Consider the following 20445-nt stretch of genomic DNA (forward strand, 5'->3'; position numbering starts at 1 on the left):
TTTGCTTTTGTTTTTCCTTTTTCTTTTGAGGATTTAGTATCCTCGCTCTGATTTACAGTCTCTTTCTTAATAAATATTCTTTTATTTTAAATTTTTTTACATAATGGTTTTTTGGGCGGCTGGGCCCTCAATACTGTTACACACCGCTAAATTGGTGGGATGAAAATCACATTGTAGCAACCATTACAGACTGCAACTGTTATGTAATGGCCTCTACAACTGAAGTGTAACTGCTATAGGACTGTTATGGAAAAAAAATTATTATCTTAAACTTTTCTTGTCATTTTTCCTCTTTTTTTTTTTTCTGTTTTCATAAATTATTCTTGGTAAGCTACGTGGAATGGGGGGATTATAATGATGATGATAATGATATAGAAATTATTATTTTTTAAATTTAATATTCAAAAAAGGTGCATTAATTAATCATTTGATGTGAACACTATTTTGTTAAAAAATATTTATTTTTTATTAATTTTCTTTTCAACTTCAACCTTCCTTTTCCTTTCTAGTTTTTTTTTTGTTCAAGTTGTTAGTACTTTATTTAGTTAATGATAAATTTTATGACTATATATTATAGTTTTAAGCTTGAGTTATATTTATACAATATAAGTTGTTAGTCAATTTTTTTTAGATTTTTATTACTTGAAATTAATTTAACATATAAAATAATAGAACTAGTTTAATTTATTGTATTATGTGCCTAATAGATTAAAGTAGTGTATATTGAATTTTTTTGTTAATTAAAATTTATCAAACACATGATTGATGAAAAAGTGGATATATATATCCACTATATATATGTATATATGCATTTATATAATTTTCTGTTAATAGTGGTTTACAACTAATGTAAAAATTTGTTGCTCTTATTAAACAATGTTAGCAAGTTGAACTAAAAGATCCAAAATACACTAAAACTCTTTTTAAGAAGATTTTAGAGACTCAAACATGCAAATATACTGATATGCATAGGATTGTGCATGCTTGAAAAAAATTCACGGCCGTCACACTCACTTTCAATTATGTAACATCTGCTACTCCTACTTCTCGCTACACTTGGTACCATTACATTACAATACCCACTACCACTATTTAAACCCATGGTTAGGAGCTTCAAACATTAAAATAAGCCAAAATACATGAGTTTGTGTGTGCTTGAAAAAATATCATGGTTGTTACACCTACTTCTTGTTATGTAACATCCACTACTCTCGCTTCCTGCTACAACAGTTTTACACTACACTAGTCACTATTGCTATTTAAAATCATGTTTGATATGTTTTTCTTGGTTGTGCAAAAATAGGACTCCAATTCAGAATATATCATCTTTGCGTAAAAATTAAGATTTTGGTGTTCATGGGGATTGAATACTTCTTCCTTTTCTTCTTTTTGCTTGTTTATCTTATCAGCAATTCTTTAGGAAGAGAGGTCATAGAGAGGGAGAGAGGAAGTAGAGAGAGAAAGAGTGAAAGAGATTTTGTTTTAGAGAGAATAGGCTTTAAAGAGGGAGTGTGAGAAAATTGAGAATGGAAGGGCAGATTAGGTCACCCAAGCTACCAAGAGCAGCTGCCATGCCTTCTGGATCTCAAGGAAACAGCGAGGGTGGAGAGAAAGAGGCAAGGAAAAGAAGTGCAAGAAGGGAAGAGAGAGGGAAGTAGGAGGAAGGAAGCATAATACGGTTGTGCATGGCTGTTTTCCAGAAAACAGGTGGTGACCAATGGCCCTGGTGGGAGATAGGCGACAGCTGCAACTAGGGGAGCGAGAGAGAGAGAGAGGAAATGAAGATAGGGGCTGCTGTGTTTTCTGGCGGTACAGTAGTGACTAGGAAAGGGTGGTGATGGAGGTCTAGCAGCAGGCTGTGCTTGTAGCAGGCAGCTAGGGTTTTGGAAACCCTAGCACACGAGGATGCGACCTCACCTGCCCTCTTTTGGTATTGTTAACTTGCAGCTGACTTGACCTGATTCAATGTTTTTTTTAAAAAAATTTTTTAATATTTTTATTTTTATTTTTAGTTTCCTTCAATAGATGTTTGAAAATTCCTAAAAATTATCAAAAATAAAAAATAAAAAATTCCCAAAAAATTTTATTATTTTCATGACTTATTAATTGGAATTATTATTATTATTGTTATTATTATCATCATCATCATCATCATCATCATCATCATCATCATTATGATTTTTAGTATTGATTTTAGGCAATGCTAGGTTTTTTAAGGAGCTGTTGTCCTTTCAATTTTTTATTCTTTTTTTTTTTTAGGAAAATTGTCAAAAAAGAAAACAAAAATATAAAATTTAAATAAATGTATAAAAAATCCAAAAGAGTAAAGAAAAATCTTTACAAAATACAAGGGAAAAAAAATGATGGGCTTTGTGTAGAGTTTCACAACACCTTTTAGTCTCCTTCAATACTTGTAATTTGCTCTTATGCTCTTATGCTCTTTAGCTTTCTCCTTAGATGTTCGCACCTATTTTCTTTCATTTTTTGGCCAATGATGCAAGTCCCTAGCACTCGACAATTTCAGATTGCCTCCAAAAATATGAAAATCCTTGTTTTTCCAATCCAATCTTTTTAAACATTCTTTGTTTTTCCGAAGGCATACACAAGTCTAATTTTTCAATTCATTTCATTTTCAAAATTCAAAAAGTAGAGTATGTGAGGCCACATTGTTTTATTTTTTTTTTTAAGTCTCCCCTCTAAAGCTCTAGGGTTTTACAATAATGGCTCTTTAGCCAACCCCATTGTCTGAAAATCACACCATTTTGGTGTTTTGGTTAGTGCACACAAGGAAAGCATCTCTTCACTTTTTTTTTTTTCAAATATATTTTATAACTCATAATTCCAACCTGGACGAGCCCTTCGAACCCTTTCAAGCAGCTCCAAACCAAGAAGGATGTGACTGGCCCCACAACTCCCTTGTGATAAATAAAGAATTGGCCTTCAAGCGGAATTGAACCCAAGACCTCTTCTTACCAAGAGCCTCATTTAATCAATGTGCTGAACCTGAACATGAATGAGTTCATTCATTTTCAGCTCAGTGACAAGGCTTGGTTGGGCTCGTTTCATAGGCGTAGATTAGGCTTGTCTATGGACTTATTTGTCAAGGTTGAATTAGGCTTGATAGATTGAAGTGGACGTAAAAGTAGGGGGTTTTTGGGCATAGGCTAGTTTAGCCCAAACTCTATAACCTAAATTTAGTGATAATGCTACAGCCCAAGGCCCATAGGTTGGATTAGTGGGGGCAAAGAGACCCTAAGGCAATACTAGTCAGAGCTCCTTCGCACCTTTTGTCTACAAAACCCAAAGGGCCCATTTAGTTGTAGAAAGTAATTTTAATTTTCAATTTCAGTTTTCTAAAAAAATTACTAAAAAGTCAGCTAATTTTTCTTTTTTACAATATTTGAATTAAAAAAATGAAGGAAATACACTATTTTCTTGTGGAAATAGTTTTCTTTTCTATTTCTAATTTTTTAAATAATTACAAAAATGTCACCTTGTTTCCAATTTTCCAAATTTATATAGAAAAGTTGATAACATCTTTATATTATATACTAGATTTCCAACTCTTACTTTGCATTGAGGAGCATGGATTCGGATCTTGGACTTTAATTTGTGTGGATTATGTACTGATTTTCTTCAAAAGCCACGCATTCAAATTCAAGTCCCAATATGATCCTACATGCTAAAATTATATAATTTTTTGAAAATTGAAAAGAACTATCTTTTTTTTTTAATAATTATTTTAAAATCTAGAAATGAAAATTGAAAAATTGTTTTGTACATTTAAAAAACTATTTATTTTCTACCTTTTTAATATGAATCTTGAAAAACCAAAAAATGAAATAAAATTTATATAATTCTTTGAAAAACTATGGAAAATGGAAATTGTTTTTTACTACTAAACGGGCTCTAGGAGTGTAATGACTCGGAACATACAAAGCTCTGATACCATTTCTGTAACGTATCTCTGATACCACAGTTATCACTACCTGAAACCCAGTGGGGTCCAGGGTACACCTTTCCATATCAAAATTTAAAACAAACAGCGGAAACACAATAAACCTCAAATACCATACCAGAGTACTAAAACCATACCATTGTTACGTAAGAATTTCCCCAAAACAATATGGAAAAGTAAGGTGTAGTCCCAAGAGAGGGGGGGGGGGGGTGAATTGGATATTATAACTTTCTTTTAATTCCTATGAGAACTTCTTCTTGATTAATTAATTTTAGGCTTGTTTGTTTAATTTGTCAATCACACAAGAACTTAGTTTCCTTTATCCAATCAACAACACAATTAAACAACCAATCAATTAAGCACAATATTCAAACCAAACAACCAATTAATTTCCCAAGTATAAGTTAACTGCAGCACTATTAGATTAATGGAAGTATGCAAGATTGAACACTCTTTGGAATATAAACACATTCAAACTTTAAACCATTCAGCCACAATATATCAATATATTAAATTCAACTTTCAGCTTTTGTTGTCAGCCCTGGGTATAAATTTGAATCAAGCCCTGTAGTAATGGATTTGCTTCTTTAATATGATGTGTAATATGAAATCCAATCAACACAATATCCACACTCTTCCCAATATTCAGAATTCAAATAAACTCTCAGTTAATTTATCTTTGGGATGTTAACCAAGTAACGTACTCCCGTATGGTTTCCGCAAGATATGGTATAACCAACGTACTCCCTTTCGGTTTCGGCAACCCAAGTCAAAATCAGACTTCAAATTTACTTGATTTTCAAATATACATAGTATATATATGATTTCCAATTTAAACCATTCACGCAATTTAAATATGCTGAAAATAAAGAGTAGGGAAAGAGAGAGTGAGACCGGGATTTTTACGAGGTTCGGCTTATACCCAGCCTACGTCCTCGCCTTTGGCAAACCACCAAAGGATTTACTAAACCTGTTCCTTTAACGGGTGGAACAAACCTTTACAACACTCCTTGGTTAAGGTTAGAGCCTGCCTTCTTCAAACGATGTCCCCTCGTTTGGTCACTCCTTAATTAGGCTAGAACCCGCTTCTCTAAGCAATATCCCCTTGTTTAGCCAACGATCCAAACAACCCTTGGAGTCGTCAATCTACAAGATACAAATCAAATATTTGTTTACAAAGAATTTGCTCCTAAAAGAGCTGATTAGTACAACAATTTAGAACTATAATATACTTCAAAGTAAATAATAATATGGAAATTAACTTGAAGCTCAATGAAATATATCACCAATTAATTCTTTCAATGATTGAAATATTTAGAATTTGTAGCACAATTTTGGTGGAAGAAGATCAGCAAAAACTTAGTTGAATTCGTGCAAGTTGAGAGCAAGAGAGAGCCTTGAGAATTTGAGAACAATTGAGAGAGATTTTGAATTTTTGCAGAATTTGAATTCTTGGTGTATTGATTCAATGATCTTTGAGGCTTATTTATAGACTTTAAAAAATATGTAACTTGATCCCCAAGTGACTTGAAGTATTTCCCAAGTTTTCACAAAGTTTGAGCCCCAAGTAAACCATTTAAAAAATGTTTCCGTTGAGTATTTTAAAATTCTGTTCGAGTGGCAGTCGCCTGCCACGATCTGGTAGTCGCTTGCCATGTTATTTTTAAAGGGGCAGTAGGGTGGCAGTCGCCTGCCAGGACAGAAGCAGTCGCCTGGCTTGACCACCGAGGTGCCTGTCATGGTTCAGACAGTCTACTGGCAGAACACAACACTGCTGTCAGTTTTGAGGACCCTTCAGTCTTTCGGTCATAACGTTTTCTGTGTAACTCCAAATTTGATGATCTTGGTGTCAAATGAAAGTTAAGAGAAAATCCTACAACTTTCATGTTGAACACTTTTTAAAATAAAGAGTATTGGATAGAGAAAAATGCACCTCAATGCAGATGTAGAAAAATTGACAGCATTTGGAAAATCCTCTTTTTGGTGCTTTTCATTCCAAAAAAAAAATTCTAACATTTTTGAAACAATTTTTGACCTTATAAAAATATTTTCCAAGTATGTTCAAAGTTATCTATGTCCAATAAATTTAGCTAAGAGCTTCATGCATCCATATTGAAATTCTTTGAAATACTTAACGAAATTTCCTATAAACTCTTTCGAATTTTCAATTCTTGAATTCCTTGAGGTCTTTATGCTTGCTTCATCTTTCTTTGAGCTTTTATCAAGTTATCTTTAATCCTTATGCTCTTATGATCTTCAAGTTTTATCTTTAAATCCATTTTTGAATCCATGCTTTAAGCTTCATATTGATCATCCTTCTTTGAAATATAAACTTTCATGAATTCTTTAACCTTGTATTTATCATTGAGTCATGAAAATACATCACTTAAACAAAACATGTTAAGTTCTACTTGTTTGTTAGCATCAAAACAAGATGTTAAGTCTTGTAAGGTCAATAATTTCCCCCTTTTTGATGATGACAAATAAGAAGCAAAAAATGGAGTGAGGCTTAAAAACTCTCCCTTTCAATAAGCATTAGTGAGCCTTAAAATGACTCCCCCTTTCAATAAGCATCATCTTAACAATATTTGTAAGATCAATATCAATTTCAAATCTTCTTTTACAATCATGCTCATCACTATCAAATACTTCTCCTTTTGATATAAATTATGTTCATGCTCAGTTTTTGCAATTTGCAATTCTATGCTCAATTTTTGATTTAAAACTTCTCTCCCTTTTGACATCCATCAAAAAGGAAAAAAATGATTAAGTTCAAGTAAAATCACATGTTGAGCATATCATCAAACATGCGTATCAAACATATGAATACACTCAATTTATTATTTTTCAATATAGCATGTGTAGTGTGTTATAACATTCAAGTATATGAGTTGTAACTTCATTACTAATGGCTTTTTCCTTTAGACAATATTCAAGATTTCAATTGTTGATTTTATGATACCAATTTAAAATTGAATTCATGATATCTATTTAAAATTCATGATACCAATTGAGAATTGATACCAATTGAAAATTTAATTCATGATACCAATTGAAAATTATCTGAATTGATTAATAGGGAAACAATCATAATATAAGTAATATGACATAATACTCCCCCTGCATTCAATACATTTAGTTTTGTTATCAATTTTGCTTTCATCATCCTATATTTCAAAACATTGATTCACATTATGTATCAAATATCAATATTATGCTCATATCATCAATGTCATACCATGCTCATAGATATAATTATTCTTGTCATGCTTGAAAAACCAATTGATCTTTTAGATTATAATACCAAATGAGCTTTTTTTTTTTTTTTTAATTTTTATAAATTGTGATACCAATTAAAATTTTTAAAATGTGATACCAAAAATATTCATGGATACCAAAGACTTTATAGATACCAAAGTCATCACATTATACATAGCTCATGGATACCAATATAACCATTATATCTCTCATAGCTTATGTTTCATCAATAGTATGCATGATCAAGAATTAATCTCATATCAGAATTCATGCTTATGCTCAATAATCTCATGTTCAAATTTTCAACATAGTGAGTCATAAATTATCAAATCAAGTCAAGTCATATGTAGCATATAGCATATCATATAGGCATGCAAGCATGTAGCATATAGGCTTTCATTCTCAAATATCTTTTTCTTTAATCAAGATACTTATGTAATAAGCTCAATTTGATATTTTCTTAAGTTAAGCCTTGTAAAAATTATCCTATGATTTTGCCAACAATGTTATTTAAATTTTTTATGTATTTCAATAAACACTTTGAGTTTTTCAAGGCTTTTTATCTAGGTACCCATACCTTTTTGGGTCTGGTAGGTTTCACAAGGGATGTTTCTTTTACTCTTCATATTTGTTTAATCTTCACATCCTTCCTTTTAAATGGACATTCAAACTTTATATGCTTTTTCTTACATTGATAGCATATGGTGCTAGTGTAGGCATTAGAAGATGTACTAGTATGATCTTTGGATTCTTTTGAAAAATAACCCATGTAAAGATTCTTTTTCTTTTTATTTTCAATCCCATTAAATCCAATACCTTCTTTGTTTAAGGACATCCTTTGTAAACCTATCATTTTGTTAAAATTTGTTTTTCTTTTGTAAAGTTATAAATGATCTTTTCTTTATCTTTAATCTGATTTTTGAGATCATTTAACTTTATCTCTTTCTTGTTATCAACTTTCTTTTGAGATTTTACTAACTCTAGAGATAATTTTCTTATTTTATCCTCTAATTCAAAAATATGCATATCTTTCTCATATACCGTAGAGGATAGGGATCGAAGGTCTTCTATCATCTTTTCATTCTTGCTTTCTATTTTTTTGATTCTTGAATTCTTTTCTCTTTCAGCAGTTTTAAGGGATTCCAACTCTTTTATTATACCTTCATTCTTGTTTTTTAATGATGTGTTTTGTTTGGTTACTTTAATCAGCATCTTATGTACTTTGAATAGATCATTTTGTAATTCATCATAAGATGACATACACTCATCACTGGATTCATCACTACGAGAATTATTTGAAGATTTAGATAAGAAGCTTTCCTCATCGTCCCAAGCCATAAAGCACGTATAAGCAACCTCTTGGTCACTTGATTCATTTTCTGAACTACTTGTACTCATCATGTCCCAAGTAGTGGCTTTCATGGTCTTTTTCTTTTTCTTTTTAGACTCTTTCTTAAGTACAGGACATTCTGGTTTTAAATGTCCAGCTTTGTTGTAATTATAGCATGTAGGAGTTTACTTTTAGATTTCTTTTTGCTGATTTCTTCTACTTCTTCATCTGATTCGGAGTCTTGATTTCTTCTTTTAAATTTGTTTCTCCTTCTTAGTATCCTTGCTAGCTTTTTAGATATGAAGGCTTCTTCATCTTCATCCATTTCACTACTTGAGTTTTCTTTTAAGGATTTAAAGGCTATTGATTCTTGGACTTTGGTTTTTCCACTCTTTTCATTCATTGTCATTTCATATGTGAGTAAAGAACTTATAAGCTCATCTAAGGAAGTGGTTTTCAGATTTCTTCCTTCTGTTATAGCAGTGGCTTTTGGTTCCCATTTAGGTGGCAACCTTCTAAGAATTTTCCTTTATCTTCTCATATGCAATGTAGATTTTTTCCTAGTGCATTTAGGGAATTGATTATGTGAGTGAACCTAGCAAACATATTAGTTATGGATTCATCCGGGTTCATTTTAAACGCTTCATATTCACTTGTAAGCATATCGATCCTATTATCCCTAACATCTATAGTTCCTTCATATGTTACTTCTAGTTTGTCCCATATCTCCTTAGCTGATTTGCAACCATTATTTTATTAAATTCATTGGCATCTAAAGCACAATATAGAGCATTCATGGCACTAGAATTTACTTGCAGCATCTCATTGTCAAAGTTTGTCATATCAATTTTTTCCTTAGGGACTTGTTTTCCATCAACTATCTTAGTGGGAATTTGGTCACCTTCCATGACAACCTCCCATGCTTTCCAATTCATAGTTTGAAGATATATTTGCATTCTCTTTTTCCATAAGGTATAGTTCAAATCACAAAAGATTGGTGACGTAGTTGAAGATTGTCCCTCTCCAAAGGGAGCTATGCCTAATTGAGCCATTTAGATCTTTTTATAGCTACTAATTAAGATTTGTTATAACCCTGATCTGATACCAATTGAAAAGTAAGGTATAGTCCCGAGAGGGGGGGGGGGGGGGTGAATTGGATTTTAGAATTTTCTTTTAATTCCTATGAGAACTTCTTCTTGATTAATTAATTTTAGGCTTGTTTGTTTAATTTGTCAATCACACAAGAACTTAGTTTTCTTTATCCAATCAACAACACAATTAAACAACCAATCAATTAAGCACAATATTCAAACCAAACAACTAATTAATTTCCCAAGTATAAGTTAACTGCAACACTATTAGATTAATGGAAGTATGCAAAATTCAACACTCTTTGGAATATAAACACATTCAAACTTTAAACCATTCTGCCACAATATATCAATATATTAAATTCAACTTTTAGCTTTTGTTGTCAGCCCTAGTTATAAATTTGAATCAAGCCCTGTAGTAATGGATTTGCTTCTTTAATATGATGTGTAATATGAAATCCAATCAACACAATATCCACACTCTTCCCAATATTCAGAATTCAAATAAACTCTCAGTTAATTTATCTTTGGGATGTTAACCAAGTAACGTACTCCCGTATGGTTTCCGCAAGATATGATATAACCAACGTACTCCCTTTCGGTTTCCGCAACCCAAATCAAAATCAGACTTCAAGTTTACTTGATTTTCAAATATACGTAGTATATATAATTTCCAATTTAAACCATCCACGCAATTTAAATATGCTGAAAATAAAGAGTAGGGAAAGAGAGAGTGAGACCGGGATTTTTACGAGGTTCCGCTTATACCCAGCCTACGTCCTCGCCTTTGTCAAACCACCAAAGGATTTACTAAACCTATTCCTTTAACGGGTGGAACAATTCTTTACAACACTCCTTGGTTAAGGCTAGTGCCTATCTTCTCCAAACGATGCCCCCTCGTTCGGTCACTCCTTAACTAGGCTAGAGCCTGCCTTCCTAAGCAATATCCCCTTGCTTAGCCAACGATCCAAGCAACTCTTGGAATCGTCAATCTACAAGATACAAATCCAATATTTGTGTACAAAGAACTTGTTCCTAAAAGAGATGATTAGTACAACAATTCAGAACTATAATATATTTCAAAGTAATTAACAATATGGAAATTAACTTGAAGCTCAATGAAGTATATCACCAATTAATTCTTTCAATGATTGAAAGATTTAGAATTTGTAGCACAATTCCAGTGGAAGAAGATAAGCAAAAACTTAATTGAATTTGTGCAAGTTGAGAGCAAGAGAGAGCTTTGAGAATTTGAGAGTAATTGAGAGAGATTTTGAATTTTTGCAGAATTTGAATTCTTGGTGTATTGATTCAATGATCTTTGAGGCTTATTTATAGATTTAAAAAAATATGTAACTTGATTCCCAAGTGACTTGAAGTATTCCCCAAGTTTTCACAAAGTTTGAGTCCCAAGTAAACCATTTAAAAAATGTTTCTGTTGAGTACTTTAAAATTCTGTTCAAGTGGCAGCCGCCTGCCACGATCTGGTAGTCGCCTACCATGTTATTTTTAAAGGGGCAGTAGGGTGGCGGTCGCTTGCCGGGACACAGGCAGTCGCCTGGCTTGACCACCCAGGCGCCTGTCATGGTTTAGGAGGTCTACTGGCAGAACACAACACTCTTGTCAGCTTCGAGTACCCTTCAGTCTTTTGGTCATAACGTTTTCTGTGTAACTCCAAATTTGATGATCTTGGTGTCAAATGAAAGTTAAGAGAAAATCGTACAACTTTTATGTTGAACACTTTTTAAAATAAAGAGTTTTGGATAGAGAAAAATGCACCTCAATGCAGATGTAGAAAAATTGACAGCATTTGGAAAATCCTCTTTTTGGTTCTTTTCGTTCCAAAAAAAAAATTCTAACCTTTTTGAAACAATTTTTGACCTTATAAAAATATTTTCCAAGTATGTTCAAAGGTATCTAGGTCCAATAAATTTACCTAAGAGTTTCATGCATCCATATTGAAATTCTTTGAAGTACTTACATGAAATTTCCTATAAACTCTTTCAAATTTTCAATTCTTGAATTCCTTGAGGTCTTTATGCTTGCTTCATCTTTCTTTGAGCTTTCATCAAGTTATCTTTAATCCTCATGCTCTCATGATCTTCAAGCTTTATCTTTAAATCAATTTTTGAATCCATGCTTTAAGCTTCATATTGATCATCCTTCTTTGAAATATAAGATTTCATGAATTCTTTAACCTTGCATTCATCATTGAGTCCTGTAAATACATCACTTAAGCAAAGCATGTTAAGTTCTACTTGTTTGTTAGCATCAAAACATGATGTTAAGCCTTGTAAGACCAACAAATATTACATCCCAAGGTACGCAAAAGTATAACTAGTTCAGTTTCATACAACACTTACCCTAACTCTACTATCTACACCCAACTCTGTAGCTCCTAAGCCTGATTCCCTGTTCGCCCTAAAATGTGAAAATATTTATTGGGGTGTGACACTTCTCAGTAAGATAGAATAAATTATTATCAATGTGTTGCTAACATGAGTTTATTGTAAGCAAATATACCCATTAATTTAACTTTAACTGAAAAGGCATTTATAAACTGTACTCACTCCAGTATAGTTAAATATACATATTTTCCTTCAGTTGGCAACTCCGACTCAATAATAGCCCTAAATATATAAATTTACATATATGTATTTTACATAATACAACCGATTTTCCACAGTTTCCATACATTTAATTATGAAATTTATACTGAGCATCCCTCCCCATCGTTCTCAGTACAAATTTCACAACAGAATTTGCATACTGGGCATCCCTCCCCATCGTTCTCAGTACAAACTTCACAATAGAATTTCCATACTGAGCATCCTTCCCCATCGTTCTCAGTGTAAAACCAGAACTCAGTAGAAAACCACAATTTTCGTCATATGAAATCATAACAATTTCAACAGGTTTAATTTTGTAGTAAAATTAACCATTCTCATGCCACACTTATTTGAGTATTAAATCATAACATGATCAGTTGTAGTTTACTGAAAGTAAAGGTATGATCAACTCCACGGTTTTAGTTCAACTCAAAATATGCGCTTTACATGAAAAAGGAGATGATCACCCTACTCCCTTAAATTATCCCCAAATACATGTATAATACCAAAACCATCCACATACTCAAATTCAATCGGTTCAATTATCAAAATAAGCTGACATAATCTATTTCCCTTACCTGATCCTAAAGATAGGCCTACCACGATCTCGAAACTGAGCCTGCAGCTTTCGGGATATGAAACCCGAGTTTCCTTAAACCTGGCCGAGGAGAGAGAAACATACCGGAGAGGAGGGAGAGAGGATCGGAGAGTGGGAGTGGAGTGAATTCAGGTGAAAGAGGGTGTGAGATACACAGATACACTTTAGAGGGATGGGGGAGGGAAAAAAGAGTAAACTCTAAGGGGGAGAGAGAGAGAGAGAAATGAAATAAAATAACAAAAATTTAAGCTTCCTTTATTTATAGACCCTTACCCTTAGCCCGCACAAAACCGTCAACGGTTTTCCTGAAACTGTTGACGGTTTGGTCTCATACCAAACCAATTTTTCCGTGTTATTGCATAACGACTCTCAGTTGTTTGAAACCGTTGACGGTTTCCCTGAGCTCCCTGAAACTGTCAACGGTTTGGTCTTGTACCAAACCAATTTATTATTTATTATTATTATTATTATTATTATTATTATTATTATTATTATTTCCCGGTCCTTACAAGGAGTATCTCGCCTCTCATAGTGAGAAGGTCCAAAAGAACCAAACTATTCTTGAGCATTTTTGTAGTTTGGCTCGGTAAGGGCTGACGAGCTTTGTTCATTAACATAATGAACAAGCTTGAGAAAGCATACTCAAGCTCAGTTTGAGCAGGGGAGCTTGAGCTTGAGCTCGAGCTTGTTTAAAAGTTTAATGAACAAGCTTGAGCATGGTAAAGCTCGGCTCAGCTCACCTCAGTTTCTTTGCAGCCCTAGTTGCAAATTAAGGTTTGGGATTTTAAAACCCAAAAATCTAAGTTAGTCTTTGTAACTTGAAGGTTAATTTAAGAGTGTTGTTCAATCCGATGTCCATATTCATTCACGTAAGTACGTAACTATGAGTTGATTTAATATTTCTAAACTCTAGGAACCCAAATATTGTAACGAAGTTGGATGTGATCATATAACAAGTTTTGTTTGTTTGTTGATAAAATACTGGCTGCTAGGTTGCAAAAAACTGATGTTTTAACTTTTAGCATGCCATCTGGATTTTCTTTGCCCTTTATGTGAAGGGTGGGTTAACCTTCTCTCTCTGGAAATAAAATATTAGTGTGCCTCTTTTGGGTTGTTTAAGAAGTTCTAATAACTGGCACCTAAGCAGAAAAGGTTCTAATAATTAGCTAGGTCGAGTGCATAATTGTTTTAACTTGTACAAATAACTGTGTTATGCTTATGCTACATCTGAATAGCAACTGATACTTTTTATTGAATAGCTCCTAAAATAGATGCTATGAGCAACAGATGTTTCTTTTCCAGTTTTGTGTAAACAATGAAATTGGATTTCATTCCAGATAATCTGTTAAAAAGAAAAAAAACTGCTGATATATGTCTTTTGCTTTTTTATTTCAGTTCATATGGGCAGAATTTGTCAACAAGCACATTTATTGGGGAAACAGCATTTGCCATACTTATTGCCATCGGGGGTCTGGTTTTGTTTGCACATCTAATTGGGAATATGCAGGTATTTGATAAGGCTTTGTCCTTGAGTCTGCTAGTTGAACTTTAAATTTACAATTTTTCGATAAAATCACCTAGTGACAAGCATATTTTTCATAATTTTTTGTGGAAGTTTCAAAATGATAGATTTTCACTTGAAACTTACTAGATGCCTGTTTTCCGAATTTATGGCTTGGTAGTTGCCTTAGCAGTCTAATATCTTCTATTGATGAAGCAAATCTTCCAAAGACTGAGTTCTCCTTGCCAATTGATCAAATCTTCTATCTATTCAAATTTAAACTTCAAATCAAATTCAAACAATGAAATTTCAGAAAATCCGATTTGAATCTAAAAATGGTCAACTTTGTAGATCGAATCCTGCATCAAACAGGTTGATTTGTTCCAGATTGAACTGATTGATCCAACACATAAGATGTCTCATTTCCACAACTTCTAGAATTTTGACAATTAAAGCCTACTCATTTGATGTTTTCATTTGTCAAGACTATCCAAGTTTAGTTTTGATCACAATCAATCCTTGGAATGAACTAAATGTTTGCATTATGTATGCATGAAAAAAAATTTCTACTACAATTATGAGTTCCATATCTCTTGAGGCTGGCCATAGTCCCAATAGATTCTTAGGTTTTGGCTTGTTTGCAACAAAAGAGGAAGATAGAGAAAAAGGAGAGATAAATGGGGGAGGAAGAAGGAAAGTGGCTGTTTCCTAACAATTGTTTCATTTTGAATCCCTTACAGAAAAGTACTTTTCTGGGAAAAGTTATTATTTGAAAAAGTACTATCTAATAGAAGTCTAGGATTACTTATTATAACAACCTTTTTAGATGAATACTTTATCCAAAAAAATACTTCTATCAAAAATATTTATTTTCTTAAAAAAAATAATTTTGGAGAAGTACTTTTTGAAATAAGTACTTATTTAATTGTAAACCAAACGCTATTTATTGATACAAGCACTTAATTTAAGTACTTTTCATAATAAGTCGGATGTTCCAAATCGGGGCTAAGTTTATAAGTTTATTAGAAGATTCCTATAACTAAGGCATCACAGCATCATCCATGTCAACAAGTTGTACATACAAATAAAATCTGTGGAAACAAAAGAAATAAAAAGATTTAATGGAAAAAGGACAACTTGCCCAAAAAACACAGGTTTATCTAATGAAAAAGGGCCACAGTGATTGTGCTGAGAAAAGAAAATCTCAAATCACCACCTTCAATCCAAATGTAGAGTGCTTCCAGACCTCAAAAGGTCTTTGATTCTTCAGTTTCTCTCTCCCAAAATGCCCAAAACATGACATCTGGGCAGGATCTGCCTGGTTGTCCTCCTTCCTCTCCAAAACTTCCGCTTCTCTGGAAATTTTTCTTGGGTGTTTACTATGATCCAAGCAAGACAAAACAAGGAGAAGAAAATGGCTCTCACCTAACTGGTAATAATATAATTTAATTTATATGAAGGGGCAATAAGTCTATTGTAACCTGCAGTATACTGTTATTTTTGTGAAATCCAGCAGTCCATATAGCATTCCACAAACTCTTTTACGGGTGGCTGCAAGCCTGCAAGTGTTTGCTGATGTCCAATTAACCAAATACAGGACGAAAAACTGAACTACGAATTACTTCAGTGTAGAAGTCTTTGTAAATTGATCTTTGCAATTTAAGAAAGGAATATGGGTTGTGTAGTCTTGAGCATCTGTTAAAATGTTTGTTTACCTGAATCTGTTTCTTTTGGTGTGCTGAATTGCACTATGTTTGTTATACACAATGCTCAATCATTGTCTTGGGACATGTTTATAGGCAAAGGATCATTGATACCTTCACACTCCAGGGCAAAGTGCAAAGACAGAGAAGTTAGTATATGCCATTTGACATGATTCGAAATAGCGTTTGCATTGAGTTCTTGCTCTTGCATTTGCCTCATAATAGAGGACAATATGCTGGGTTGGATCTCCTTTGCAGAGATAAAGACGGAAAAGTCAGAACCAAGTAATCAATGAAAATTTCCTTCCTCATATGGTCTTGCTTAGTCTACCATTACCTTTCTAAAATAAAATTTCTAATGAACCTCCCACTTAAGTGAACTTTTGGGCTTTGGCTATTCAATGGGAGGTATCCCATCTCTTATCCCAAACCCCTTCCCACCCCCTTCCAAGGTTGAAACAGAAGACCTCCAATATTTGTACCAATATCTAAGTTCTAACCAGTGGGATGTCCCCTGTGACACCTTAAAACCTTAAGTGACTATTTCTTGAGAGATAAATAGTAGGAGCTTGTGATCTTTGATTATAGAGTGATTTTGACTGATCCTTCATATGACACCTTTAGAAAAATAAAAATAGGTTCTTCATTTAGTTATTTAGGTCCACAATTATTAATTGGTGATTAAAGGCTGGGTGCAGCCAAAAAGAGAAAAAGGGGGGGGGGGGGGTGGGAGAAGAAAAAGTAATAAATGGCTATATGTGAAATTTGAGGCTCTTTGACAGTCTGATTCTTGTATTTTATTCCAATAATTATGTGATTGATGCAAACTTGTAGGGAAGATGGAGGAGGAATTCATATGGAATAATTTGTTTTTGAAGGGCATTAAATATGTGTAAGGGGGAAGAAAGCAATTTTTCCTAGTTCTATTTTAATTTTTGGCAATGTTCTGAACCTCATGCTACTCAACATGATGATATTTACTCTTTCAGGATTCAGATTTTAAATTTTATTTGTGTAACTTATGGCACTTAATACATATCAGAAAATTTGGTGATATAAAGCAAAATACGATCCAATTACTACAATTGAGCTTGATGAGGTTCTCATAGTTGATTTTATATTTGACTGGTTACTGTAGGAGTTGTCAGTGTTTCTTTGCTAATAATTGGACGTTGTTAGGACTTTGTGAAGAGTTTTCATGATGGATGAGGAGACGCCATACAATATTTAATTTGTTATATGAACATGAACTGATCTTCTTTTGTCTTTGTTAATATATTGGGATAGTATTTTAGCAACTTCTTTGTGAAGCAATGTTAATAAAAGTAATTTGCAGATCAAAATTTGACCTAAAGCTTAAACTGTTTGATGGGGCCCCAGGAACTGTTTTTAATATCTCTAACATGTCTATGGTTGCCTATCTAGGCTGAAGAGTGGAGAAAGCACAAGCCAACCATACTTTAAGCTGAAACGTTAGTTTTTATTAGAGGAATAGGGCAGTGATATCAAACTTTAGACCTTCTAGTCAATGAGGCTCTCATACCATGCCAAAGAACTTATTCACCTGTGTTAAAGCTCGATATAAATTGTTGGCCCACAACCTACTAACTTAAGTTTTTAGGTAAAGTAGTATTCTAACATGATATCTGAGTTGGTTACCAGGAGGTCGTGGGTTCTAATCTTGTTGCTCACATTTATTGTATGGTATTGCATGGGTTCTAATCTTCAAGAGAAAAGCCTTGGTCAACGTCAGAAAGGGCTTCTTTCAATTCCCTGATCTTGTTATCCCTGTCCAATAAACTGCTCTTGTACCTTGCAATTCTTTCCTGCAGCTTTGAAACCTCTCTTTTTCTCTGCATCAAGTTTGTGTCGCGGCGTCGCCACATTGCAATACCTTTTTCAGCTAAATCAACCAGATCTTGTAGCTTAGTGATGTCTTTCTCTAAATCTTGAAGCCTTTCTTTGGTGACTCTTAGCTCTTCCATTAGCATATGAATCTTGTGATCCATCACATCTGGATCACTTCTTTCCTGAAATCCCAATACCTGTTCCTCCTCCAATTCTTGCTTGGCCTTGTCTTTCTAAGATGATTCACCTACTTGCAAATTATCATTGAATTCTGAGGACCCATATTTCTGAAGCTCAATATTCAACCTAGAAATCTCTTCTTCTGAAACCTAAATCTCCTCTCTTGTAACCTTTAGCTCTTCATCTTAATTTGCTATTCTAAGAAGAAGATTTTCAGATTGAGGAATCTTATTTCTTTAATATTCTTGGACGTGAATCTTGAATTTATATTGAAGAATTCTTGCAATCCCTCGTTGCTTGAATATTGTTCGATTGATTTTAGTTAGCAACATCAAATTTCTTGTGTCAAAGGGTACTTATTGTAGTATTTTTCAAGTGGTTGTCTTTACGGTTTTAGCTCAATCATTGGTGAGATCTTCTCCTCTCTTGTTATTTCTTTTCTTATTACTATTATTAATAATTATTCCAGTAGTTGGTTAGTAGTGGAGATTTTGTGTTTATGATTTGTAGGCTTAGTATATGCATTTTTGTGTTTTTGTGTTTTTGTGTTTTCCATTTGCAATTTTTGGAATATACAAAAATTTTCTTAAGTACTATTGCATGGTTTTTTTTTTTTTTTTGGGGTAGTTGTATACTAGCTTGGATTCACACCCAAAATTGTATGCTTTAAATTTATTATTTTTTTAATTCATTATATTGTGTGTGTGGGGTTTCTACAAGTTGTAGGGTGTGATTTAGAAAATTTTATATGTGAAAAAAAAAAAAAAAAAAAAAAAAGCAAACGTGTACTTCACTTGTGTAATACAAATTTTTTGTACACAATAGATGGTCCCAAACCCGGATAAAGGAGCAAGGTTGTGTTAGGTAGCTAACAGCTAGCCTAAAACTTTGTCAGGCTTTTTATCATGAATTCTTACCAATTTCACTTAGGTGAAGGGAATAAACCGACCAATAGACCAGGTCAGTATAAAAGGGAGAGGGTTAATAAGTTAGGACAAGAAACTAAGATTAGATTAGCAACTTGTAATAAAGGGACTCTTACAGAATAAAGTAAGAAAATAATGGAAATAATGTTTAGAAGGAAAGTTAGCTTAATCTTCCTTCTGAGACGAAATAAGTAGGAGAGAAAGCTAGAGAAATTGAAAAATAAGGATTTAAACTTTGGTACATTGGTAAAGAGAAACATAAAAAGGGGTGAAAATTATTGTGGACAAAGACCTAAAAGATAACGTAGTAGATGTTAAAAGAATAGGGGATATGATAATTAAAATTAGGATATCTTTAGGGATACCAACGTCATAGAAGCTGATTTGAATGGTCATAGTGGAAAAGATAATATAGGTTATGTGAGGATACATGGAGGCCATGGAGATATGGAGATAGAAAATGAGGCTAGTTATACAATCTTAGATTTTGCTATGTCTTACGATTTGGTTATAATGAATACTTGTTTTATTAAAAGAGAACCCTTAATAATTTTCTAGAGTGGTTAATTCTATCGTAAGGATAGAAAAAAAAAACAAGTTTTAGGTGAGTTCAAAGGAAGATATTTGAGTATAATAAAAGTCAATTAGATTTCTTCTTAACTAGGAACGGGGATCGTCTATCTTGTAAGGATTGTAAAGTTATCCCTAGTGAAAGTTTGGCTAAATAACATAGTCTTAGTATTAGATATACATACTAAAAAATGGAGGAGTAACATAAATCAACACAAGAGAACTAGATGGTGAAACTTGAAGGGAGATAATATAGTAAAATTTAAAGATAAAATGATCAAAGAGTGTGATTGGATAGTAGAAGATAAGGTAGATGCAAATACTGTTTGGAATAAAATGGTTAATTCTATCGCTAGGATAGAAAAAAAAAACAGGTTTTAGGTTAGTCCAAAGGAAGATATTTGGGTAGTAAAGAAAGTTGGTGGTGGGATCAAGAAGCCTAAAAAGTTGTTAAGACAAAAAGAAATTGGTATAAAATATTGCAAAGTTGTAGAATTATAGAAAATCTTGAAAGATATAAAGAAGTGAGAAAAAAATGCAGAAAAGACTATTAGTGAAGCTAAATATAGAGCCTTTGATACTTTATATAGTAAACAAGATATAAAAAGAGAAAAAACATTTATAAACTTGCTAGAGCTAAAGAAAGAAAATGCAAAGATTTAGGTGATGTAAAATGTATAAAGGACAAGAATGATAATATATTATTTAGAAAAGAAGACATAAAAGAAATGTGGTGAAGATATTTTGATAAGTTGTTTAATGAAAACCGAAATTAAAGATTGAACTTGGAAGTGACAAATGAGGAGAAGACTAAGAAACAAAGATTTTAGAAAATCAATTTGGTTTTATGCCTTGGAGATCAACAAAGGAAGT

At 32.9% G+C, this 20445-nt stretch overlaps 1 protein-coding gene across 2 annotated transcripts in view; it reads left to right on the plus strand.

The window, feature by feature from the left end:
* LOC131157440 (cyclic nucleotide-gated ion channel 17) overlaps positions 1-20445 on the plus strand; it is a 47765-nt gene that overhangs the window by 15341 nt on the left and 11979 nt on the right. For both annotated transcript variants that reach the window (XM_058111608.1, XM_058111609.1), the window contains one exon: positions 14240-14351. In XM_058111608.1, the coding sequence (XP_057967591.1) occupies positions 14240-14351 (112 nt within the window). The remainder of the gene's footprint in view (positions 1-14239; positions 14352-20445) is intronic.

The sequence above is a fragment of the Malania oleifera genome, chromosome 6 (assembly GCF_029873635.1).
Source record: "Malania oleifera isolate guangnan ecotype guangnan chromosome 6, ASM2987363v1, whole genome shotgun sequence".
In the NCBI taxonomy this organism is placed as follows: domain Eukaryota; kingdom Viridiplantae; phylum Streptophyta; class Magnoliopsida; order Santalales; family Ximeniaceae; genus Malania; species Malania oleifera.